Here is a 27,740-nt window from a genome sequence, read left to right on the forward strand (position 1 = left end):
TGACATTGACTGAAGATTGGAAACTTCAGCCATGCAAAGGGGCAGCCATGCAAAGATCTGGGACAAAAAAGGAAGTTCAATGGTCCTAAGATGAGAGTAGGCATATCATGTTCAAGGGGCAGGAAGAAAGCTATTGAGGCCAAAGCCTAAAGTTAAAGGGAAATGCTGACAATGGTAAAATGTCTGGATTATATTCTGAGGATTTTAGGAAGTTAACAGAATGTTAAGCAAGGACAAACAGGATCTAATTTTTGCTTTGGGAAGATCATTCTGTCTACTGTGTGAACAGCTGTAAGGGGCAAGAAGTAGCAGAGAAGTTAGGCTAGATTCTGTTTCTGAAGTTCAAGTGAGAGATGATGGTAGCTTGGAAAAGTGTTTTTAGTAGAGGAGCTGATAAGAAGCTGGGAGATTTGGGAAATCTTGAACGCTTGTGAGAATGTGAAGGTGTGGGAGTAAGAGTGAGAAGAAAGATGACTCTTTAGGAGTAGGGGTTCTAGATGAAGCAAAAGTAGATTTGGGTAGGTGGGGGGGAAGATTTCTGTCAATCATATTAAGTTTGAGATGTCTGTTAGAAGCATTAAAGATGTCAAGCAGTAGGATAAATGGGTCTCGCATATAGGAGAGAGATGTAGGCTAGAAAAGGGTAGAGATTACCTGTAAGATGTATAAATACATGAGAAAAGAGGGCTGAAGTCTGTGCCTTAGAACAGGTGAGAATTGAGACACCTATTAGAAAAGAAATAACCAGGAAGGTGGGTAGAAAAGCAGAAAATGTGGTGCCAGAGAATCCCCGATCATACATCAAGAAAGAAAAATGATCAACCACGGCAAATACCACCGAGAAGCCAAGTGAGGTGAGAACGAAGACCTTACTATTGGCTTCTTTTTTTTTTTTTTTTTTTTTTTTTACTATTGGCTTCTACTTTGGTTGGTTTTAAGAGCTCCTTTAGAATTGTGAGGACAATGGCTCTGTTGGAGACTAGAAAACAGAAGGGTAGGAAATGGTGGCAGGGTGAGGATGGAAGCAAGAAGCCCTTCTGTGAGTAAGTCAGTCATGAAATAGTGTGGCAACCAGAGAGAAAATGTGTTCAGAAGGAGTTTTGGTTTTACTTTTAGGGAGTGTTATTAAAGACCAGTGTAATGATGATATGCATAACCCTATAGATCAGAATAGACTGATTATGGAGGAGAAGGACTCACTATTTAGAGAAGGAAAGACCTTGAGAAGGTAAGAAGGAGTAAGATCCAGGGCACAAGTGGTGGGCTGGCCTTAGATTATGAGCAGGAGCAATTATAGAAGAGATGACAGAAGAAATTAAAACAGATGCAGATGATTTAGTAGAATTGGTGATGCCAATCTACTAATGAATGAATCCAATAGTGTTGCATACATTTCTCCTTAAAATACATTGTAAAAGAGAAATTGGCTGCAAAATGAAGAATGGGCAATGAATTGCAGGGTTTTGAGGAGAGAAGGGGAGATATTAAAAACTGGTCTGAATAAATGAGAACTTTCACAGGGCATAGCTATGTACACCTGCAGAATGGGTGGTGAAAGGCCCTGCGAAGTTTCGGTGATGTATTTGAGGTGAGTACTATGAACAATGTGGTGAAATTTTATCCGTTAACCTGCTCGGGTTGAGATGTGGAGTAAGATGAGAGAAGTCTAATCAGGGCAGGGGTTTTGCCAAGGAAGTAAAATGAAGAAAAAGAGGGGAGATGTTAGGAGTATTTGCAAGAGGACTGGTTAGAGTGCTTGACCAAGGACTCTAGACAGGTTAAAGAAATTTCCAAAATGTTGTGAGTGTGAAGTCATAACTATTGAAAACAGTGATAGAGTCCATTGATTTTGAGCTTGAACAACTGATGAAATAATAACACTACAGTAGAGGTACAAATAGAATGTTAGGGTTAAAAAGTGTGAAATGAAGATCTTATGGGATAGAAAAAATAGCAATAACAAGATCTAGGATGCAATCATGTGAAGGAATGGCTAAATGGGGAAGAGAAAAATAAATTGACACTAAAGAGACTGAGAAACTGACAGGTTAGGGTTTTGTCAAAAGTATGACTGGTTTGGCTGAATGTTTCTGGCACCTTGGCTCTTTGCAATCTAGTTTACATAGTTGTTACAGTAAGAAGATGCTGACACATTAGGGTTAGAAAAACAAGAGGTAACTTTTTAATTATTCTAACTCTAGTCACTCATCATTCAACATTCATTTCTGGGTCAGAAATACGTGGGCTAAATTGATCTGCAAAGACTTTGAACTCCTTCATTCAACCTGGATAAATGGGAAGGATGACCACAAGTGGTCCAAGATTCCCCTCAGGAGCTTTCAAGTTTCCCATCAATGAAAGTTATTATGTGACTTTTAGTTAAGCCTATATGCAGTGTTCCTAGGATAAATCTTAGCTAAGTGAGATCCAAGGTTTCCTGCTTCCACAGCAAGAGAATGCTAAAATGACTAACAGCACACTCAGTTAACAGGCCCTGAGATTCTACAGATTTCTAGGAGAACTAGAAATTATAAGTAAAATATATAGAAAAGTGAGTCTCAAATAATAGGTGAGAAATTAATAATAATTATTGTTAATTGATAACTACCTCACTTTTGAAGTTTGCTATAATGGACATCTGTTGGTTTAGCCTTGTTAGAATTCCCTGTTCTAGTTTAATGTATGTGTTGCTGAAGCGAGCACAACTCCTGTTCTCATTCTCACTCTTAGTCTAGGTAGTTTGGTGTGGGGGGCTGCTCAATCCACAGCTCTAGGGTGAGCCCAAGACCCAGAGAAATTGACTTGGGATAGACATATGACAGACATCGCTCTGGTAAGAATCATCCCAGAGATTTAACTGGAACTAAGGGGAAAATGATGTTCTCCCTCCCTTAGGTTGCCAACCCTGACTGACTGTATCCATTAAGATGAATTTGGCTATATAACAATCAAAAAACTTTGATACACTTAGCTTATAAAATAAAGGAAAAAAAAAATCTTACGTAATGTGAAATCCACAGGTAAAGAATTCTCCAGGGTCATATAAGCAGGATTTCTTTCAGTTTTTCTTCTCCCTTTGTTTCTTTTGATTTTCTTTATTTACATAGCTTCTGGGCAATAAAATGACTACATCAGTCACATTGTCCTACAACATCACAGAGAGGCAAAACCCTTCTATTTCTTGGGTCTACTTTAAAGACTTAAGAAAATTCCCAGGGAGCTGCTCAACATGTCAAAATCACAACACAAGCTCATTCCTCAAACTGTCTCTGCCAGGGGAAAGCAGGGCCACCAAGATTGGCTTAGATTAATCAGAAACTTCTCTTCCTTGTGAAGAAGTAGATGTCGGCAAAAAAACAAAACACAAAAACAAAACAAAAACTGGGTTAGCAAGAAGAAACTATGTGGAACTATGTGCATAGCTTGGAACAGGCTATGATAGTGTTTGCTCGCAAGCTGGGAAAAAAGCCAGCACAGAAGAACACAAAGGCAAAGTTACGGAGGGCTGCCTGCATGCGATAGTCTTAGCAATTTACACGTGACATAAACCAACAAATTTCTTTCATGCTTAAGCCCCAGATGAGCCAGATTCGACCATCTGAACCAAAAGTTCACTTGCTAACACGCTCACTCAAAGCATTCCTCTGAATCCAACAGGTCTTTATTTTTATCCACATGAACTATAAAAATCCTTCAGAGTTTCCTATCTGTTCTACCAGCCATTCTTAAGCATTTTTTCCCCCTCACCTCTTGACTTTTCCTATGTTGTTCTCTTAACTTGTTACTTTTCTGTGTTCCTGGCTACCTCTTAAAATCTTAAGTATCCCTTATAACTGTATTTCAAATATCATCTTTTCCTAAAGCACTTCCAAAAAAATCTCAATGTAATATGGTTTCTCCTTCACTTGAACCCCAGAGCAACTCTCTGACTAGTATTTCAAATGTACATATGTAGTATACTAGTATACTAAGGTAAGCATAGTATATATATATGGAATATATATATATATATATATATATATATATATAGGAAATAAAAGATTTTAATTATTCTTATAATGTATATTGGAAATAAAAGATTTTAATTATTCTTATAATGCAGAAGATAGCAGAAAGGTTAAGTGACTTGCACAACATCTAGATTAGAATCTGGGTTTAACACTGAGATCCACACTCTCCCTCCCTGCCTCTCCGGTGCACCTCACTCATTGCCCCACTATCATGTGATCTCCTGACTTGTGAACTGTGTCTTACTCAACTTGAGTTTCCGATAGTACATGGATTATGCTTTGTACATAATACATGTTGAATAAATGCATTTGGCTAATAGAACTCTTTGGTTTTATGTGTAGATCTGGACTTATCAGTGATTGCTGATTGGTCAACACAGGTATTTCTTGATGTAAGTGCAGGTAGGCCTGTAGTATCTATCTTTTTAAAAGAACACTCTAGCTATCATATGCAAATTCCAATAGTTATTGCCACCAATTTGCCCTGAGTAAGGCATTCTATGCAGCCTCTACAAAATAAGTAAGATAATTTGACAAAGAAAATGTTTCAGTATACAATTTTAATGAGTACTACATACAAAGAATAGATTGCAGGAAATTAATATCAATTCCTAAAACCCAGAGGTTGAATACTAGTTAAGAAAATAGTAACTTCATGCTGTGAAATTAGACAGGGAGAAATTATCATTAATAATATATTTATCTAGAGAATTAGTCAGATTTCTTATAACTATGCTGCCTGAAATCTGAAGAGAGAAGAGGTAGAAAGAATTGTCAGTCTATCCTAAAAAATAAAATAAAATAAAAATAAAGTCTGCAAAAAGACTAAATTTTAAACTTCATTTGAACTTTGTCAGATAATGCCAGTATTTGTGACCTATTCTAGGAGGCCCTGCTTATCAGAGGAAAGGGATACTTCTCTCTAGATATTCTGTCTGGGAAAAAAGGAACAGAAAAGAAAAAAAAAATGGATACTTTCTTTAGGTCTTAAATTTATATGTTCATCATTAACATAACCCAGCTCATTGATTTGCTGATGAAAAATATCCATACAACACAATATAGTCAGAATCCATTTTCTTTAAATGAAATGTTTAAAATAACAACTCTATCACAATCTTTCATATTTTTCCTACTTTTTGAAAAGATCTAAAACTGTAAACAAACCAACCAACAATAACCCTTCAAAGCAGGTGAAAAGATCTTGCATGCCCTTTACAAATAACATTTTTAGTGATTTAATAAATGAACAACGAGAAGGCAACAGCAGTCAAAGAGGAGATAAGACACCATTCCTTCATGACACATAGTTCCAGGAATTTGTGCTGATTGCAACATAGAGGTCTGTCTACAGGCCTTAAAGTAGGGTGAGGCCTGTTCTGCTTTTCTTAAGTTCATCTTTGATCTCTGGTTATTGGTTCTAAAGTGAAGTCATATTTCTTGTTGTTATAATCTTTTTCTTGTCTCTACAAAGTGTAGAGCCTCTGAATCTGATAGTTGTTAGTTGTGGTAAATTAGTCAAAACTTAGCCATTAGCTCATGAGGATGTTTTGATTATATGCTGTGATTATATGTTAAAGATTAAATCACTCATGGAAAATAGCAGATATTTAATTAAATGGATGTTTATAAGGATTAGATAGGTAGATAGAGAGAGAGAGAGAAAATATCACAAGCCCTGTCATCTTCCTCAATAACATTACATAATCTTTCTCTGCACCAATAATATTTCCTAATATTCATCTGTTATCTTGTATCTGTTTCAAAAACATAGAAGACACCATTTACTAATCAAATTAAATTTCTTTTTTTTTTAATCATCGGATGCCATTATTTATTTCAATCTCATTGACCTCCTCAGGTCTAGAAACACTTACTGTTCTTTGCATTAGCAGAGGAGAGTCTGTTCCTTCCTCTTTAAAACTTGACTCCATACCGATTATATCCTCAATTACGTCTTCCATCTAGCAAGATATAATACATTTAGAATACTGTGCATAATGATAAGAGTTGTGCTTCAGCTTGAATTCAGAGAGAAAAAATTTAGCAATCTTTCAAAGTTTTAAAGAATATTTAAATTAAGGTTATATGTATATCAAAACCCAGAATACTTTAGAGCTTAAAATGAAGAAATCCTGTCACTCTGATCTGTGTTGCTTTTCCGTGCATTTGCTTCCGCCAGCTGGCAGGTGATGGCTGGGCAAATCACCGTGGGCCAGTCCCTTGGAAATCAGTATCTATATAAATAGAGAGGTTATCATGTGCCTCAAGCCAGAGCATGTGTACTTAACCTGTAGAGGGATGACTTCCTACAAACTTTACTTTCCTTTTGAAATGTTTTGATTGCATCTTACAGGTGGATATTCAAATAGCAGTGGTCAAACCAGGCACTTGGTCCACATGGATACAAACTACACGGGAACATATTATCCAACTTTCCCTAATGGCTAATAATAATAATAATAGGAATATCAACAACAACAATAGTCACTGGCCCATTAAACAGCAACAAAAGCAATCATACAGTGTTGGGGGATATGCCAGGCACTTTCTCTGTGCTTTGCATCCATCAGCTCATTTAATCTTCACAACAACTCTATGAAGTGATACTATCATTATCTCCATTATACAGAGGGAGAAACTGAGAGGGAAAAAAAGTGCTCAATAGCTCATTCCAGATTATGAAACTGGTGAGCGACAAAGGCAGGACTGAAATTCTGGAAATCTGGCCCTAAAGTCCTAACTTAAGTCACCGTCTTACTCTCTTTCCCAATTCCTTTCTAAAATAGACTTTCTTCTCTCCTGTACTTTAGCTGGAGAAGATTTCAAAAGCTTGTATTTAGTCACCATACAGTATGTCCTTAGTTTTTGGTGTAGTGTTCCAAAATTCATTGACATAATATTAAAAAAGAAAAAAAAAAGGCAGGTGATATAAACTCTCTCTCTCTCTCTCTCTCTCACACACACACACACACACACACACACACACACAGTCTTGTATTTAAGAAAACAAAACAAAACAACAACAACAACAAAAAAAACGCTTGGGTGACTCAGTCCATTAAGCATCTGCCTTAGGCTCAGGGTCATGATCCCAGAGTCCTGGGATCCAGTCCCACATCAGGCTCCCTCATCAGCGGGAAGCCTGCTTCTCCTTCTCACTCCTCTTGCTTGTGTGTTTTTTTGTGTGTTTTTTGTTTGTTTGTTTGTTTGTTTTGCTGTCTCTCTCTCTCAGTCAAATAAATAAGTAAAATCTTAAAAAAAAAAAAGGTAAAGAGAATGCTGAATTTATACAACTGTAGTACTCTGAATTTCCTATAACATAGGCAGAAACAACTAGGAGTAAACTCAGAGAGATGTATGAGAATATTTTATGATTCTGTTAATGTTATCTTCTAAGCAAGATTTCTGAGAACCTTAGAGAATCAAATATTCAGGCTTCTATTAAGATACTCCCAAAGTTGATATGCCAAAAAAAAAAAAAAAATTGGAACACTTTTCAATATTAATTTAATTAATATTTGTTGAGCAGTATTTATTGCAAGACCTTGTTGCAAGTATTAGAGCTATAAAAACAAACACCACAAAGCCTCTGCCCTCTTGGAACTCTAACGCTAATGAGGAAACAGACAAGAAACAGCTTAATAACAGACGGTGGTCTGAAGAAATTAAATCAGGTAGGGAGAGAGCTTGATGGGAATGAGTGTTATTTTAGAAAATGGTCAGAGAAGGACTTACTGATATTTGAACAAAGACATGATAATAACTGAAGTATTAAAGGTAAAGAACTTTGAACCTAAACATTTATAACCAATAAAATATCCCATAAGTACATGGGCGAAATAAAATTGTTCTAAGGCATTCTATACTCAAAAGTTTTACAGCAAAAAGGCCTTTGAAAAACACTCTTCCAGGAAGTATTCCAGTTAGATGAAAAGTAAAATAATGAAATCTATACAAATGAAAAATGGGTAAATAGGAGCACCTGGGTGGCTCAGTTGGTTGAGGGTCCATCTCTTGATTTCAGCTTAGGTCTTGATCTCAAGGTCTGCTTTTCCCCTTTTCCCTCTCCTCCTACCCCCACCCCCGTCCTGCGTGCACGCTGTCTTCCTCTCTCTCTTTAAAATAAATAAATCAATCTTCTGAGAAAAAGGAAAAGAAAAAGAAAAACGAGTAAATAAAAGTAAACTTTTTTTGAGCTAAACAAGAATATAGATAGAGAGAAGAGAGAAAGAGAGAGATCCTGTAAGTCCCAATATAGGACGATAGGTGAGAACAAGGCGGTAAGACCATACTAAGGAAAATTTTTACTTAAGGATATGACATAGATCTTGCTGAACAATAACATAGATATAGGAAAAGATATAACTATTGCATCTTAAAAAATTAGACTAACAAAAAAGAAAAGAGAGAAAAAAGACCTGCTCAATGGAGGATAGAAAAAAAAAACAAATAATGAAACAAAGTATAGTAATTTTAAAATATTAAAGAAGTAATAAATCCTAGAAGTAATAAAAGGAATGTAAATGAGCTAACACACTGCTTGAGAAACGATCTCTCAAATTGGATTTGTTAAAAAGTATTATAATAGTTAATTAAAACAAAATAAGAGAAAATTGAAAATAAAGTGAAAATTGTGACCAAATGGAAAATATGACCAAATGGAAAACACAGTAGCAATGTTAATATTGGGCCATATAAGAATCAAGATAAAATTTTAAAGGAAAAGTAATGCCAAATGATCATAAATTGATATGCATTTAGAAATATCTATGGCAGCAACCTGTCAGAATTCTACAGAAAAGTAAATCAACAATTGCAGTTGAATATTTTAACTCACCTCTCTCAAAATTGTAAATCTGACGTTAGCCTTCCTTTCACCTATTCTTCAGCATAGGCCTTGAGTCTTGTCATCCTCTAAACCACTTCATTTCTAAAATCTTAAATTCTATGATCTCACTGACCAAAACACAATCTTCCTTTTAGATCCAATCTAGAGCCTGTTGCAAGTCAACTAAACAATTTTCAGTTTATGACTCTCTCTCTTGTCTTTGCCTTATTAGCTTTTGGCCCAGTGATCCCAAACATCCCAGGTTTCAACCTCTCCACCTCTTGTCAATTCTGAATTCAAGGTGGAAGAATGGTTTCTGCCAACCATCCTACTGAAATTCCTTTTGTTGTTGTTGTTGTTTTCTTGACTGCTTATCAGCCAAACTCAAGATATTTATCAACCCTTATTTTGCTAGAGTTGGCTACCACACTTGAGTGTATAGTTCATTTAAACTAACTTCTTTAAGCTAACTCTTTGGTTTCGATGACCGCACACTGGCTATGTGTTTATTTTACTTTTATAGTTCCTCCTCTCTGACCACCCACTAAATATTGCTAATGGCTCAATCCCATCCTTGGTTCATTGCTCTTCTTACTCTCTTCATTGATCTCTAGGAGCTCTCTTTCTCACGTGAACTTTTAAGTGTCCCCCTGTCCCCCGCTCCCTCACCCCATGCTGACAACTCTCAATCTCTTTTTCCAGTCTAGATCACTCTCTTTGAGGCAAACTTGGATCTCTAGCTGTCACTGGCATCTCTACATGGTGATCTCTGAGATACCCCAACTCTAGCATGTTCTGATAGAGGGTCTCATTACCTTTCATTGCATTATAGAAGTAATCTGCCAATTGGCCCTCTCTCTCCAGGATTCCTCTCCTCCATAGCAGACAGAATGATATTACAGTCAAATCTGATTATGTCACTCCAGCCCCCACATTTAAACCTTCCCAGGATTTGAAATTTCTTTGCATGGAGTACCAGCCTTTCTGTGATTTGTCCACATCTCTGGTCTCATCTTTTGCTACCACCTGTTCCCTTTTTCTGCTCACTGCATTTCCTGCTCTTCCCCATCTTTATTTTCCACTCATCCTACTTCATCTGTGTAAATGTTCTACTAGCCACTTTCTCCAAGTTTTACTATTGATATTTCTGAATAAGAACAGCACTTTCATGCTCCTATCTGTACCATTATCCTTGCTACATAATATTATAATTATTTGCTAATTTTTTTTCTCATCCATTCAACTTATAACTCCTGGAAGTTACAGTTGGTAGGAAAACAAGACAATGAATAATTAAAACATAGTATGTGCTATGAAAATGCTGTGATAAATGCAATTTTTATCTACATGATATGGGTGTTACTATGAAAATTCAAAGAATAAATGCTTTTCGACACAGGGAACTACCAGCAAAAGCACCTTAGAGAAGAAACCGGAGATGAATTTTGGAGAGAGACTGAGAATCTCGACAAATGGTGAAGACTGAATGAGTAGATGGTAAAGAAATGACATAAGAATCGAGAACCCGGCCACTGTGAGAACCACTAGTGAACCCATATGGCTGAAGCACAGAGTGCCATGGGCCAGCTGAACAATAAGTCTGGATCAGGAGGCAAGGGTTAAATATGGAAGGGTCCTCTGTGCCAGGAGTACAAATTTTATCCTCTGGAAAGGCCCAGGCTATAGAACGCTTCTTTTGATTTTGTATTTTACTGTCTCAGAGACCATTAGTCACCAAGTTACTCCTAATACCAACCCCAAATCCTGAAACTAAGGATGTTCTTATAGACTTAATCTGTAGTAGCCATGATATCTGACTTCTTCTTTGAATTAATGAAATGTTTTCTGATGTCCCAGCAAGACAAGCTCAGGAAAAAGAAACGCCAAAGAATGGCAATAGCCACCATCTCCTGAGCCCCCATTCTGCCTTCGTGTTAGGACCTTTAAAAAATGCAAGCAGCTCTTCCAGTTGTAGGAATGCTGGGAAGAGAGCTTAAGGACTGAGACCACACAGCTAGTAAATAAATGGTGGTTCTAACCCCATGAATCAAAAAATATTATGAATTTTCAATGACATAGGATACATCTTAGCTGTGAAAGATAACAAGACCGTGAATGGTGGCAGAATGTGAAAACGTGCACATAAGAAGTGGACTTCAAGAGAACACACACTGATGAAAACTACAACATACTGAAAAAATTATGATTAAGTAGAATTAACTATAGAAGAAACTTTACTTACATAGCCAAAGGTACAATGGTTTAAAAAATAGCAAAAAAAAAAAAAAAATCCGTGCCTAATGTGCACATTGCCCCCAGAGCTCTGCACCTTTGGGGCATTCAGCCCTTCTTAGCAGCTTCCTTTGACATAAAAGACTACTAAAACCACATAGATTTCTTTTATAATGTAAAAAATTCTTATGAAAGAAAATGTAAGTTGTGTGCCTAGGGAATAAAAACATTTACTAAGAAAAACTGAGAACACTGATATATGTTACTTATCCTTTCCTATTTTTTAGAAAACATATTTCATAAGATACATAATATCGTGTTCTGGGTTTTGCCTGGAACTGACTGGCATATGCAAATCCTTAGGGATTTGCTTTTTCCCCTTAGAAATCAATCTTTCACACAATGAAATGAACTTTGGAAGAAGGTGGTAGTAAGAAAAATTATGTTGGTTGAGTTCTAATATTTACTATACAGATGATTTTCATCCTACATATATTTTTACGCTCTTCATAGAGTGACTAGAGAACTAACCTTACATTTTTTTTAAACAATTATTTATATAGTCACTATTGAGAAGTATCAGTAAATACCCATGTAGAGCTTTATGCTCAGCTTTGGATTTCAATGAGTCCTATTTTGTGGTTGTTTTCTATTTTATTAAGCAGTCTACCAGATACTTATTATTTTCCCTTTGCCTGATAAATGTAAAATTTGTAAAAAAGTGAAATCTTCCTCTACCACTTTGGAATTCACATAATGGGACACTGAGCATTACTCTTTGGTGACTGGAGGCTACAGACTTCATAGCAAAAAGCAGCGACCTGAAATCAGTAATAATCATCAGGAATGTAGACTGGAAGATTAAACACAGGAGATCACAGGACCATGGCTCCATCTAACAAATCAAATGGAAAAAAAAAAAAAAAAGAAAGAAAGAAAAGGAAACGAATAGAAAGCTCAGCTATAAATGCTGTTTTTCTACACTGAGATATTAAAGGAAGTCTTTTTCCCAGTTCTGGTGGTTTGCCAGTTCAATTCATTCTTCAGTACTTTTCGAAGGTTCATTCATAAGCAGGTCACGATAAATATAAATTCCATGACGGTACACATTCTTATTCATTTTATACCCCTGGCACCTCTAAGTTCCTGTTATTTAGTAAACGGTAGACAGTATTTGTTGAAAATAGAAATGAATGAATAAATAATTAATAGTAAGAAATCCAAATGTAATTCCATAAAACATTAAGTGCAATAACATTTTTAGTCTTATTTTAGAGCACGTGTTGACTGCTATTTAAACAACTTCTTCCTGTTTTATTTTAATGGGTATTTAAGATAATACAACTACCGATAAATATTTTAACTAAATATACCAGACAATCCTTACAAAGCTAAATCTTCCTAACATAAATGACTGTTAGAGCCCATTTTGACTCACACTGATACATAACTGAAAGGAGGTATTGAGAAATGAACTGTTATATTTTATTATGCAGAGGAATCAATATGTGAATAACTAACTATTATAAATGAATACATTAAGACAACCCTTTTGCTAAATACATTTGCATTTGGAATGTTTACTATAAAAATGTAGAGTTTCTCTACAGTTTTTTTCAAAAGCTGATTATATATTTTCATAAGTAGCTACTAGACATACATGCCATTCCACATTGTCATCTTCTTTCCCAAGAGTTAGTAACTTGGTGAGTGGATTTCCAGTAAAGCCAGTGTCACTCTCGGGAGATAGGTGTCCTTGCTGCACCAGAAGCGCACTGCTTGAAGCTGGAGGGTGTGACCGTTTAGGAGTCTGGTTGACAAGCTGGTAGTCAAGGGTCATAAAGGGTTTTACTTGTCTCTGGACTCTCTGTAGCTGGGATTTTGCAGGATTTTCCAGATGTGCTGAGACCTACAGAATAAAAGTCAAACAAATACAATGTGTAGTATCACCTGGTAAATCAGAGTTCTACTTTCAACAACTGAATTATGTTAATAGACACGTTACAACATCTACTTCTCTCGAATTTACGGTTTATGCTTCTGTCATAATTTACATACCCTACTAATAGATGACAGTTTTTAAGAAGTAACTTAAACTTACTAAAACATTTTCAATGGTAACCAAGTGTTTAAGAACAGCTCTCAAAATAACAGGTAACTGAACCAAAAATGAGAATAAATCTATAAGTAGCAATACATTTTGAGGTTCTAGAAAAGGAGGCCTAAAATAATAGAAGGAAAATAGAGGAATTTTCATATAATATGTATTTCTTGGATTTTTAAATATTACATATAAATATTCCATGGGACATAATCACAAATCATTTTTATCAAATATTTTAAAAAATTACTCATGATGAACAGAAACTAGAAATATATATACAAAATATTAAGTATGATATGGGTGGTGAAATCTAAGTAATCAAAGTAATTTTTTCCATATTTTAAAAATTTCTGTGCTATACTTTTTATTTTTTAAAAATATTTATTTATTTATTTATTTATTAGAAAAAGAAAGAGAGAGAGAGAAAGAGAGAGCACCAGTGGGGGGAGCAACAGACAGAGAGGGAGAGGGAGAGAATCTCAAGCAGACTCTCGGCAGAGCACGGAGCCCTCTCTGGGCTTTATCCCACAAACCTGAGATCATGACCTGAGCAAAATCAAGAATCGGATGCTTAACCAACTGAGTCACCCAGGCACATCCTATTTTTATTTTTTAAAAATCTTATTTTTAGGGGCACCTGGCTTGATCTTGATCTCAGGGTTGTGAGTTTGAGCCCCACATTGGGTGTAGAGATTACATAGGTATATACATACATACATAATCTTACTTCTAAGCTTTCTATATTCTCACTTAGTAATAATTGTGTAGATGATTATGAATCATAGGAAGCATTCAGAGAAAAAGCTAACCAGTGTCATGTGCCAACTAAACAACTGTCCTGTGTTTTGAAAAGGGATTTCAAAAATTCTGGCTAGTTATCACAGTTAACAATATAACATGGAGTGCAGAAGTATAATTTTAACCATGTCAAGCTTTTCCTATAAAAGACTTTGAAAGTAGCATTGCCTGCCAGTCCTCTTTATATTTACTATGCTGTGATGTGGCGTCTAATACATTTTCCTCAAGTGGCCTATATATAAACCTATTTAATATTTCCCTCATGTTAAACAATAGTAAAGATTGCTGTACAGTGCTTATTTTTCCTTTTATTTCAGCTACACAAACTACTCCTTAAATCCCTTAACATGCATTAGCCCAGATAAATAGCCTTTACAAAGTATTTTGCATTTAAATTAGCTGGTTTGGGGTACAATATTGTAGTAGTTACTTTAGTCTAATTCTGTTATGCTGACATTTTTAGCATTATTTTAATTGTAGTACCATAAAATAATTTTTCAGTCATATAAAAAAGATTAAGATTGGTAATAAAGATTATACATATTACTAATTATATTGCTATGAGCTTTAAAGTTGTAAAATAACATTTCATTAAAATGCCAGTGATAATTTTTCTAGGGTAGCTATTTAGATTATCTTACAGTTTTAGTTAATCCTTCTAATCTGTGTACATTTACAAAATATACATTATAAATAGCATCTCCAGATTTACAAATCATACGATGTAATTGAAGACTAAAGAGCATTGTATCCCCAGGAAAGGAAAATGCCTCTTGTTCTAAGAAAAGTATGTTGAATCAGAATTTACAACATTCATTAACTAATTCATTTTTTACTTTTCATGCATTGACTCTGAGAGCTTTCATTAGGGTACTTATTGCATTTGGTGTTAAATCAAGAGAAGTCGTAAATGTGATCCCAGGGCTCTACAGGCCTATGATGTAGTTAGGCAGTATTAATATCAACTACAGTAAAAACAACAATGATAATAATAACATGCAACAGGTACCAGGATATTTACATTCATTATTTCCTTTAATCTTTGTTACAGCTTTAGGAGGGAAGTATCATTAGTATCCCCACTGCCGTATGTAGATAAAGCCACAGAGGCAGAGAGATTTAATAACACACCTCTCATTACTCTGCTAGTAAGGGACAGAGCTGGAATACAGAGTCTACCTAAACTCTGTGCACTATTGGCTCCTGAGTAAATAACTGAAGTGACTGGAGTGCAAAGGAAAAGCTCAGTGATGTATACAATGAATTAAAAATGCCACAAAAAGCAGTGGATTTTTAAAAAATGAATTATAAGAGGAAGTGGTTTTAAATCAGGTGTTGGAAGAAAATGGCCCTGAACAGGGGAAAAGGAAGGAAATCTCAAGAGAAAAGATCAAAGAAAACAAGAAAGAAGAAAAGAAGTTGGGAGAAAGGAGCACCTGGGTGCCTCAGTAGATTAAGCTTCTGTCTTTGGTTCAGGTCCTGATCCCAGGGTCTTGGGACCAAGCCCTGCCTCTGGCTCCCTGCTCTGTGGGGAGCCTGCTTCTCCTTCTCCCTCTCCTGTGCTGGCTCCCCCTGCTTGTGCTCTCTCTCACTCTCTCTCCTGCTCTCTGTCAAATAAGTAGATTTAAAAAAACAAAAAACAAACTTCTATATCTGCAGCCAAATAGAGATATTTGTTTAAAAAAAAAAAAAAAGTTGGGAAGCATTCACATATGTTAGTTGTGAAAAAGAACTCACATGAATAGAGTTTCCTTTCTCAAAACAAGACCACTATATCCTCTGCAGACCATTCTATAGAGTTGAAGCAAAACATAAAATGGGATTAACTCTAATTCTGCCAAAATTACTGAGTTTTTGTCGTTTTGTCTTTTGGGGTTTTTGTTTGTTTGTTTGTTTACAGAGAATTACAATGGGTTAGAGGGCAAAAGTGAGGACCGCCTGGGACCCCATCTACAGAACATCTGTACAGCGAGCATAAGGGACTAAAAGCTTAGTGGAGCAGGAAAGATACAATGGAATGTGAAAAAAGTACTCCCCAGAAAATCTCCATCATCTCCTATCATGAACTGATTATCAGAACAATGAGACAACTAAGTGTAAAGCAGCAGCTAAACCCTGTGCAGCCTATTTTTTTAAACTAATTTATTTATTTATTTGACAGAGAGAGAGCGCGCACCAGTGCACAGGCAGGAGGAGTGACAAAGGGAGAAGCAGACTCACCGCAGAGCAGGGAGCCCATGAGGCTGGATCCCAGGACTCTGGGATCATGACCTGAGCCAAAGGCAGATGCTTAACTGACTAACCCACCCAGGTGCCCCTTGTGAAGCCCATTTTTAAACACTTTTAAATTGCCCGGCATCTGAAGACAAAGCCATGAAACTACGGGCTTTCCCTTACTGAAGATCCCAGTATTTTGTGAGATGAAGTAGATGAAATGATAGGTTGCCCTTGTTCATTTATCCACTTATTCAAGAAATATTTTGTGAGTGCCAAGTGTCTGTGTGCTGAGAGGTACATCGAAGGCAGAAGGGAAATCAGCACAGTGCCTGCCTTCAGAGAACGGCGGTCTAGTCAGAGTTTGGACAGGGAAGAAAAATACAAGATCTCCAAGGGCAAGGACTGTGTTTTTCTTGCTGACGGTTTTCCTGCCATACATCCTGAACATAACCCAGAGAATGGCACCCAGCAGGTGATTAAAAATGCATCTACATGCGTTCAGTGAATGAATGAATGAGTCATTGAAGTTCAGCATTTGAATAACTATGATGACCCCAGAGAGCTTTGGGAATCTACTAGAAGAGCTGGTAAACCATAACCAGAATGTCAAAGTCTTCACCTAGAAAGCCGGAGCAGCTGTAGACTGTGATTTGGTTCACTGGACTGTCAAAGAGATTGAGACCATTCAAATGTAAAGGAATTTTGCTTATGAAAACAAATAAGTAAATCATATCCCCAGAACTTAGTACTATGCTTGAGCTTTACCACTAGGATATACCGCCATTGGAAACTAAACATAGACATGGTCATGCTGAGTCTAATGCCTGCATGCAGAAATCTGTTTTATTTCACTTAAAAGAATATATTTATAGTCTCCTTATTTTCCAAGACATCATAAATAAATATGAAGTGTGAATGTGGTAAGAGATATTTACACCAGGAAATGTAGGCTGAAGATTAAATTTCAATTAAGTATAAAAACTTACCCATGAACATCCTGGCAGCCAAGGAAAAAGGAGAATTAAATATATATATATATGTATATATATATATATATATATACATATATATATATTTTTTAATCTATATGGGTCAACCTAATATATATTTCTTATTAAGTAATTAGATCATACCAGTTCTGAGGAAAGACAAATATTTTTACAAATAATATCTGAGAATTTATAAACTGGATTTTTTCATGGAGGACTTAAAATATTGAACAAAATCCCAATAGCAGTTTTTGTAAAATAGGCAAAGAAATTCTTCATATGCTTATATTTTTAAAAAAATCACCTTAAGTTGGGTTACCCAGGAAATATACTCTGAGACATGCCTGCAGGAGATTTGTTGGGGGTTGATTTCAGAATCTCAGCCACAGTAGGATGAGGACAACAGGATCAGGTGGAGGGAAAAGTGGCTCACTTATGAAAGGGATCATCTAGGCAATGTACCATAACAAACACTATTTTTATTTCTGATCAAAGGCATAATATGAATCAGCTCCAGTGAGAAGCCCAAATACATACCCTTGTACAAATCTGACTGGACCCTGAGATAGCACTCACAGCCTCCCAAGCAATTTACACAGCAGACTCCATCTTTAGATAGACTAACCCAGAGGCTCACCTGGTAAGGCCATCACCCCAACACAATGGTCTCAAACTAACCATTAGATAGAAAATAAGGTGTTTAAAAAAGTTCCATTACTTGGAGTTAATAAAATGAAAAAATTAGCTTAAAAAGTCCATTTTTAATGTTTCAAATGTAGTTTAGATTTTCATGTTCTAATAAAGGGATGGGGTCTTTCAAGAAATTAGGTATAGTGTATTAGTGAGCTATAAAAAATGCTTAGATCCACTAATAAGAGAACCAGGACAATGTGCTTAACAGGTAAACTATTTTTTAAAAATTAGAATCACACAAATTCCTGCAAATACAATAACCTAAAGGGAAGGATTTGGTCAGGAAGCAAAAAAATGCATTCTCCTGGTTGCAAGAAACATGATGACTGGGGGATCACATTACAAATGCAAAGTGTATGTGAGTGTGTGTGTGTGTGTGTGTGTGTGTGTGTGTGTATCCTTTTTCTATTTGTTCTTGGGCTAGAACAGATGCAGGAATCCTGACTACTAAGAGAATTGATGGGAGGTCCAGGAGAAAGCAGCCAAATGTCATAGAAAAAAGTCAGCTATATTCTCTTGACAATAGCAGGTGAAACAAGAGGAAACGATTTAGGGTAACTGATGTCTGATAAAATTTTTTGAAGTCGTAGAATTTAGATGAGGCTTGGGAGGGTTCAACTTTATACATCAACGAAGATTTTGTTAGGAATTAATTAGGATTAACAAAATGTTATTAAGTGACCCTATTTGCATTTGGGTATAAGGCCTCCTGGTAGGTAGAAGACTGTGGAGTAATGTGGGCTAGCCATGCAGTGCTGGCTAGAAGGACTCTCTATGCCCCCACGTGGAGTCATTCTTATTTTCACAGAGTGGCTTTCAAATTATGCTCCTAGATACATGAGTTCATTCCTCCAATTTACTTTTCAGTGTTCTATACTGTAGTCTTTTGACCTAGTTCTTGTATGGGTTTCATATCCCATCCAGTGGATAACAACAGAGAGAGTATAATGTACAAAGAAATTTTAGAAGCAAGTAGGTAGTTGCACCAAAAAAATCTTTGAAGGACTCCAACAAACCCTGTGATTCTGTATCTGTAAGATTGTCTGCTTGTATCATATCTCCTTAATACTGCTGTACATCATATAAAAACTTATAAACATGATTCCCACATATATATATAAGCTTCTTTTAAAATGTTATCTTTTTATAGAGAAACCATAAGATGATGATAAAAGCCCTCAGCTAATTCTTTCAACATTTACTGAGAGTTTAACATTTAATGAGAGTTTGCTCTTTGTTAAAGCTAGTCCCAAGGGAAAGTCATTCCTCTCTAGAAAGCAGGTCTATGACCCACATGTCACTATCCACCTGGAGACCACTTATCTAAACTGAGGGCACAGGACCTGGGAGGAGATAAAACACCTTCTGGGTACCGGCCTTTTGAAACTCCAAACTAAAAAGTGACGGCAAACATCACACAAGCAATTATCTCAATAACAAGACTTTTTATCACCATTAATTTGACTAGCCAAGCTAATCAATCAAGCAAACGTGGGCACTACCTAATAAGCATGTTTAGTCTACTTGCAAGAGGAGAAACAGAAATATATTCAGCAAGAAATAGATTTATAGTAAATATGGTACCTCATGATAGTAAAGAAAAACATGTACACTGTCACCACACACACACACACACACACACACACACACATTTACATGTATGTACACACTCACAGACCCCTGTTGAAAAGCAAGACAGAAAATCCCATTCACTATGGCATGACAGTCCTTATTTAATTTTGTTAATTTTGTACTAAACTTGAATTTAATAAATGAAGTAAAAGCTTGGATTTCACAAGTGAATAATAGGTGACTATTCATTATGTTTCTAGCATCAGAGGTATATAAGAAGAAATCTATTTTGGGGGGCTCATGAATCTACTACCTCTAGGTAGCTACTTATAAAAGCCACACGACATTTGTTAATGTTATATGGTAAAGATTAATAACTCATTTCTTCAAGTCTTACTTTCTTTGCAGCAGTCTTTGGATATGATATACCCATAAATCTCATCTTGACTAAACCTAAAATTATACAGTCAAGCTTGTCTGATTGAGATATAACTACTGAACAAAGTAGGGCCTGGTTCATCAAAAGTTTTAGTTAGATTTCTGAATAACTGTCAGCATATTTCAGATGAGTGTTATATAATCCAAAGCTATTTAATGGATAATAATGTAAAATGTGATTGTAACATATCCCGTCAGTCCCAATCATTTGAATTTGGGTAATTCCAATGGTATGTCTTTGAGGAGAGACCCACACTTATGAGAGTTTAAAGAGGCATGAATATTATTAAGCAGAGGTCTTTTTTTTTTTCCCTTGGTAATTCAGTAGTGTTCTAGCAGTAAAAATGGTTGCACTCCATAAGCACTCATATTTACACTTTAAAGTCTAAGCTTCCCTTACAACTCAGTCTAATTCTATCTATGCTTTTGCTGATTTGTTTTGTTTATGTTAGCACCTCAGGAAAATCACCATATTATACCTTTAAGAGAATTAGAACAAATATAAGCAATAATTGTAGTTTATTTATTCTGCTCTCTTTATTTTTTTTTAAAGATTTTATTTATTTATTTGACAGACAGAAATCACAAGTAGGCAGAGAGGCAGGCAGAGAGAGAGAAGGAAGCAGGCTCCCTGCTGAGCAGAGAGCCTGATGCAGGGCTCGATCCCAGGACCCTGCAGGGCTCGATCCCAGGACCCTGGGATCATGACCTGAGCTGAAGGCAGAGGCTTTAACCCACTGAGCCACCCAGGCGCCCCTATTCTGCTCTGTTTCTTAAGGGCCTGTGTATTCGGAATTTTGAGTTGTAAAGGTCAAATACAAATGACATCAGAGACTGACCACCTCATGTTGGCTTTAAAAGAACACAACAGGCCATGTGCACACTAAGGTCAACTGGCAATATCATCAATGACCAAAATAAGTTAATATGAAACATGGAGATAACTTGAGCCATAATACTTTAAAATACATTTGACCCTGTACTCACAGGTTGAGCATTCATTGATTCTACAAATATTTTTTTGAGTGCCTATTGCACATCAGATTTTATGCTACTATGATAAGTTCTGGGGATATAATTATGAACAAAACAGACATAGCCCAGTCTTCAAAGGTTCACAGTGTATTAAGAGATACATATAACTAAACATATAATTGTAACACAATGTGATAAAATTTTTAAAGTAAAAGGTATCTCAAAAGCAGGCAGACAGACATAAAAGAGAAACAAGTCATTCAAATGAACATGTGTGCCTCTATCCAGTAGCCATTTATGTGGTAACAGTGGTGAGGAAGGTGAAACATAGTCCCTCTCCTTATGCAGCTTATGGACAGGCAGAAGAGACTGATTTTAGTCAAACGATCACATGAACCACTGTAAATTCTCAAGTGCTGTTAGAATAGGAAGGAGAGATACACAAGATTAAGAGCCTGTGGACAGAAATTATCTAGACAAAAGTTAGGGATGATTTACCTGAGGAAGGGATGGTAGAGCTGGATCTGGAAGATGAAAAGGAAGTAATTAGAGCAAGAGTATAGACAATGTATTCCAGGAAGATGGAACACCATGTGCAAAGACCTAGATGGGAGGAGGGAAGGTGAGAAAAATGCTTGAAAGGAGTGAAGCGTGAGGGAGCAGAGAGATTATGGTGTGGTATGATACTGAGGAGGCCAGTTGGGTCAATCCTTGCAATGCTTTTAGGTGTACAAAGGTGTCTTACTTTCTTTATCACAGGGAAGGGGACCCTAGTAGTTCAGTTAAATGAGTTCTAGCAGGGTAAAAGGAGAGTCCAGGAAAGACAAATGGGTTCCTTGAACTAGGGTCATGGGATAAGGGTGAGGGATCACATGGAAACAAGTAGCTGGATTTCAGAGATGCTTAGAAATGGATTAAGAAATCACCTGAGTTTCTGGCTTAAGTGAGAGAATGGATAGTGATGCTCTTCACAGAGAAGACTGGGGTTTTGGGAGGGAGATAATCATAATTTTGATTTTGAACACATTGAGTTTGCGGTGTTTTGAAGGTATGAAGTAGGCAGCCAGATACAGGGGTCTGGAACTCAGAAGTATGCACTGTGGATGAAGCCAGTTTGACATTTACACTTAGATAGTAACTAATGAGATGAGTTGGGGGGAGATGTACAGAATTAAAAGATGAGAGGGCCTAGAACTGAACATGATGGACTCCCACGCTCTAATTACGCACCAGGTAATCAATTCTGATTCTAAACTCTAGTTTTCCCCAAGATTCTGTTTTTTGTTGTTTTTTGTTGTTTTTTTTACACACTTTGCAAGAGTTCACTTGAAGTTTGTATATGTTACACAGTGGAGTAAATCCTCCTTAATAAAATCATTATTTGTTTTTCCTATTTCCAAAGTGATATATTCAACCCTTTGATATACAGACTTATTTTCCTAATCCAAGTACATTGCAACTCTCCTTATCAGTCCTTATCAGTCCTCAATCTTTTAACTGTAATTCCAGAATCCAAAAATCTCTGAAAATCAGAAGTTCATTTTTGTTTTTGATTTCAGTCTGGTGCAAACCCATTTTGTGGCAAAATCAGGTCTGAAATAAAGTAAGGCTATTTAAAATCTTTCTTCGTCTCACTTATAATAGATATTAGTCGGCATTTCTGCAGATACATTAATGTGTTTGAGTATAGTATGCCATTTTAGGCCTCTCTATATATACTGTATCTGAAATACTGAGAATTCTAAAACACATCTAGCCCTAAGTTTTTCGATAATAGATTTTGTACTCTTTTTGTTTATTGAGTAAAGAGCCTGCAGAAGGGATTATGCTATAGATTTTAAATAAATAATATTATTTAATCATATACTATCATAAATAAAAAACTTGAATGGGCCTCCACAGTTATTTTTTAAAACTTCAGCACAATATTTAACTTCATTTTATTTTCTGAAATGATGATGTGTCAAAAATCAAAATTCATATTGAAGAATACGTTATCTCTTGGGGAACTAATGACATGAGGAAATGTCCTTTTTGATTCAACAGACCAAGTGAATGAATGAAAGATGTGTTTTTCCTTTAAAAAGAAAGAATGAGGGGGGAGCACCTGGTGGCTCAATGGGTTATAGCCTCTGCCTTCAGCTCAGGTCATGATCTCACGGTCCTGGGATGGAGTCCCGCATCAGGCTCTCTGCTCAGATGCTTCCTGCCCCCCCCCCCCCGCCTCCCTCTCTGCCTACTTGTGACCTATGTCTGTCAAATAAATAAATAAAATCTTAAAAAAAAAAAAGAAGGGAAGGTTCAGGTGTAAGATTATATTTTGATATTAAACATATTCATATGTAGTGCTTTTAGCTGTGTTTAAATGAGTTAATACTCTTCCCCAAAGCTTTCAGAAGTTTCTCATATAATTAAATTTTTTTCTGTAAATGTAGAAATATAAAAGTTAGTTGCTTAAGCTAGATTCAGTAAAATGTCTTCAATTTTTTTAAAAGTTTAACTGCATTAAAGCTTAAACATTAATATTTATTAAAAGAACTTTTATAAGTTCTCTTTGCTTCAGAAACCAACAGTTGTGTTTAGATGATACTTTATACTTCACAGCTACTTTCAACTTAAAACAAAGCTCTCATGTAGTGGTTAAACGTACTTTTTTTCATCCTCAGTATAGTGACCTTAAATCATTTTCATTATGAAGTTGTAAATGTTCTTTCAAGGATTCAGAGAATAAAGGAGAAACAAGACTGACTTCTTTAAGAGGTCTTGTTTCAAATATCTTAGAAAGTCATGAGTGAATTTATTTTTAATTTTACATGTTCTAAAATAGATTCAAAACCATCAATAGGAACTCCTAGGACAAAATCCAAACTCCCTATAATATTTGCATCGTTTGCATCATTCTGTTACAAATGCATTATATTTTTACATTTTTAATATATCTCAATGGTTAGATTTGGGATAATATCCACATATTGTCAACTTATAAAGACCTTGTCGTAAAACAAACTCACAGGTCTCTTAAGGTAGTTGAATTTATAACAAATTCATACATCTTTTTGTGAGAATAAAATGATCACAGAGGTTTATTCCTGAAAAAAAATTCTAAACAATTTAAATGGTTTTATACTATCTCAGGCTTGAAAACTTTTTATGTCCTTTATCTACTTTATGAGTTGATATATGATCATCAATTAATGAAGTCATTTTTATGATAATAAAATGTCATCATTAGAACTGTGGTATTCTAGTCTAACCATTTTCTAAAGAATACGATTGGGGCATTTTAGGTAGTTAAATATTAAAATAATCTAATTGAAAATGAGACTTTGAAATTATTCATTTTGATTGACAAACTGCAGAAAATGGCTTTGTTTCATAAGTACATTTCTATCACTCAATTTTTATAGTTATTACTAGTATTTCCAGGAAAAAAAGGGCAAAATCTATATTGTCTTTATTTTACTTAACTAGTAAATAGGATGATGTCTGACTCTGTGTTTCAGATGCATCTGTTATTACTTTATCTACTTTAATCAAATTCCTCCAGCCATCATGCCTTCATGTAGGAAAGGCCTTCAGTTACAGATTGTTGCACACAGTTTCACCTTCCCATTGTCACTGAAGAATAATGTTCCTTTTGAATCAAAGAAACATACTTCTGTCGCAAATTTTTTATAGTTACAGAAAGTACCTGGCCATGAAACATTAATTTATCAAGAAGACTAATCATAGGACCTCATGGATAAATGAAATTTCAAGAATACCGTATTAGGGTAGCCACCGTCACACGTGGAATCCAACATTCCAATGGTCTGAGGAAGAACTTCTGTCTTCACTCCATTGATGAAGAAACAGAAGCTCAGATGGGCTATTGGACTTGCGCACAATCACTCAGACGAAAAAGTGAACTCTACTTTACATCTTTTGATTGCAAGTAGGGTATTCTTTCAACTACAAGGTATTTATTACCAGCTTGCAAGGATAATAAAAATTAACTCCAGCCTCTATTATTAGAAAAAGATGTGTCCTATATCCATAGACAAGTATCCACCAGCTGACTCTGGTGGAAAAACCTTTGCAGTTGCTTCCCCATGATTAGTTAAGTTTGATTTGGTTCACTCAGGATTTTATTTTTGTGTTTCACTTTTTCTTGTAACTCTCACATGATGTAAGATCTGGCTTCTCTACACAGTATGGGACAATGCTATAGTTGAAATCTACCATCAGGAAATACTAACTTTAGATGAGTATTTCTTTTCTTTTTTTTTTTTTTTTTTTTATTAAAGATGTTTTGTCCCACTTTTCTTTTGATCTGGGTATTTAATGTACACTGTTCTGAAGAGTCCTAGCCCTCTTCCCCAGGAAGTTTCCTTATATTATCTTTACTGTTACATAAATGTTTCTTTCCTAAAAACATCTAACACCATTTCTTGATAGAGAACAGGTGGATGGGGAAGGAGGAGGTGAGGAAGGCAGAAAATAGTATTTTCACCTTGGCTTGCTCTAAATAAATATCATGACTATTCTATTTGATTTCTTTAATCTTCTTGCTCTGAGGAATAAATTTATGATATAAGAAAATACATATAAATAGTTGGCAAGAGGTGAAATAACAGAAAACTTCCTTGTAAGATTTTTTTTGTGCGTGTCAATTGCTTTTGAGAAATAACAAAAAATTCAAAATGCTAGTTAATGTTGTAGCTTTGAAATATGTGGAAAATATTTACTGTAACTTCAGAGATGAAGATCCAGAATTGTATTTCCATTCTAATTTGAGCAGACAAAGCATTAAAATAAAACCTTTTCATTGAAATTAAAATATATATATATATATATATATATATATATATATATATATAATTAGTAAATATACTGTTTTAGTCTTTTAAGCTTTTACCAATTATTTTCAATTATTCTGTGGTAAGTAAAACAATGCTTCCCTCATCAAAGAAGTCCAAGTTCTAATCACCAGAACCTGTGGATATGTAACCTTACATTACAAAGGGATTTTGAAGGTGTGATCAAATTAAGGATTAAGGTGCAGCTGATAGGCTCTGCTGGTCGAGGATGGTCAGTTGTATCAGGACAATGGGGCAAAAAGCACCTCTACCAGTGAGAACTGACAGAAGTAAGTAAAGACTGTACAGGGAGGAAACAAAGGCCCAAAGGTGAGAAGAGGGGATAGTTGTATATTAAGACTCAATCAGACCACAGAGAAAGTATGAAGAGTAAGAGAGCAAGAAAGCTGGAAGGCTGAGGCCCCAGTTTAGGACATTGGATCATCCTCTGAAATCCTCTGAAGAAGGTCCTCCACAGAATCTGTCCCTGTCAACTTTTACATTTTCATTTTTCCTATCAGTTCTCACTACCTCTCTGCTTAAGGAAACCAGCCAACATCCCCATAAATGTCCCAGCTTCTTAACACGGATCACTTGCTTGGTCATGGCAAAAATACTACCATAAAAGATTTATTGGTGAAGTGTACTATCAACCATGCTTCCTCTTCTCAATGGGAAATTATCTCCAAAATTTATAGCATCAAACATGGTCTTAATTTTCTCATTTACTGCTTGTAGAATATCTTATGATGACAAAACGGTGGACATTTGTTAACTTTGAATATGATATTTCCATGGGACTAAATAAAAAACAGTTTCCACCATTTAATAACACCATCATTGTCACAGTTTATGTGAGTCTTCTCTGTCACTGAAACTGAATTTTTAAGTATGCAGCTACAAGATTATAGGGTAAGCAGACAACTGCCTGGAATCCAAAGACAATAATAAATAGAATGAATAGGACACAGTATACTCTATTTTATATGGTATTTTACTATTAATAGAGCACTTTTTTATCCACTGATCCCTTTTGTGATCTCATATTTGGTTCCTTATGATTCTAATCCCTTATTTTATTCATGTTATTGATGAACTAAGGCTCAGAGAGGTTAACCAAGTTATAGAAGTGACACAGTTAAAAAATTAATCCACATATGCTCACACCATACTCTCTTCAAAGTTAAAAATTACACTAATAATCATAATGACAATAATGGCATAAATTGGTAATAAGTATAGTGAGTAAGTAAGTGTTGCTTTGTGTCAAGCGCAGAGCTTGGATTACCTTGTGTCAGGCAATCCTCATAGAAAGCCACTGAGGTAAGCAGCCTAATTCTCTCTAGAGGCGAAAGTGAAGCTAGAGGCTACATTAAGGAACTTTGAAGCAAAGCGAAAGTTCAAATCCTCGCTGGTCTCACTAACGAATCTCTGTTCCTCGTCAGAAGTAATTAGCTTTTTGCCTTTAAACTTAACAAAATATATTCTAATTCTTAATGCCTGGTGCTGAGGAGGGAACAATGCAACAAGTACCCAGGTCACTTACTATTAAGGAAGTAAATTTGTGCAATACACTTGCATAACCTAAGGAAATAATCCAGATGTGTAAAAACCCTGAAGCATCAAGATGATCATTGAAACATAATTAATAATGATTCTATAATGTAGAGCACATGTAATATTTAAATATATATCCCAATGGCCTCTCTGTAGCATTCTTTAAACTGTGAGATTTGATTTTGTTCTCTCTTTTACTCAGATCAAAGGGCTTTTTTGCTAAAAACATTTAATCATAAAATGACTAAAAAGTATAAACTTTGAAAACAAAACTAAAGTAAGCTTCCTTTCCCTCAATTAATCACAAAATTCAAAAAAAGAAAAACCAAAACCAGAATGATACATCAAGTGACTCTAAAGCAAGGGAAAATATGACTAGTAAGCAAGTTATTTTAGGAAAGTGTCATAACTTTAAAGTCTTTATTAACACTGTAGCCCTAACTTCTACCTAATCTTATTATTAAATACATTTAATAGAAGTACATG

The 27,740-nt window shown here is 35.6% G+C and overlaps 1 protein-coding gene across 5 annotated transcripts in view; it reads right to left on the minus strand.

Moving 5' to 3' along the window:
* The window catches only part of TFEC (transcription factor EC), a 176,445-nt gene that overhangs the window by 25,319 nt on the left and 123,386 nt on the right, over positions 1 to 27,740 (minus strand). For 4 of the 5 annotated variants that reach the window (XM_059171639.1, XM_059171643.1, XM_059171642.1 and 1 more), the window contains 2 exons: positions 12,734 to 12,982; positions 5,888 to 5,974 (listed from right to left, as the gene is read on the minus strand). In XM_059171639.1, the coding sequence (XP_059027622.1) occupies positions 5,888 to 5,974; positions 12,734 to 12,982 (336 nt within the window). The remainder of the gene's footprint in view (positions 1 to 5,887; positions 5,975 to 12,733; positions 12,983 to 27,740) is intronic. The other variant, XM_059171640.1, reaches the window with a different exon arrangement.

The sequence above is a fragment of the Mustela lutreola genome, chromosome 4 (genome assembly GCF_030435805.1).
Source record: "Mustela lutreola isolate mMusLut2 chromosome 4, mMusLut2.pri, whole genome shotgun sequence".
Taxonomy (NCBI): Eukaryota; Metazoa; Chordata; class Mammalia; order Carnivora; family Mustelidae; genus Mustela; species Mustela lutreola.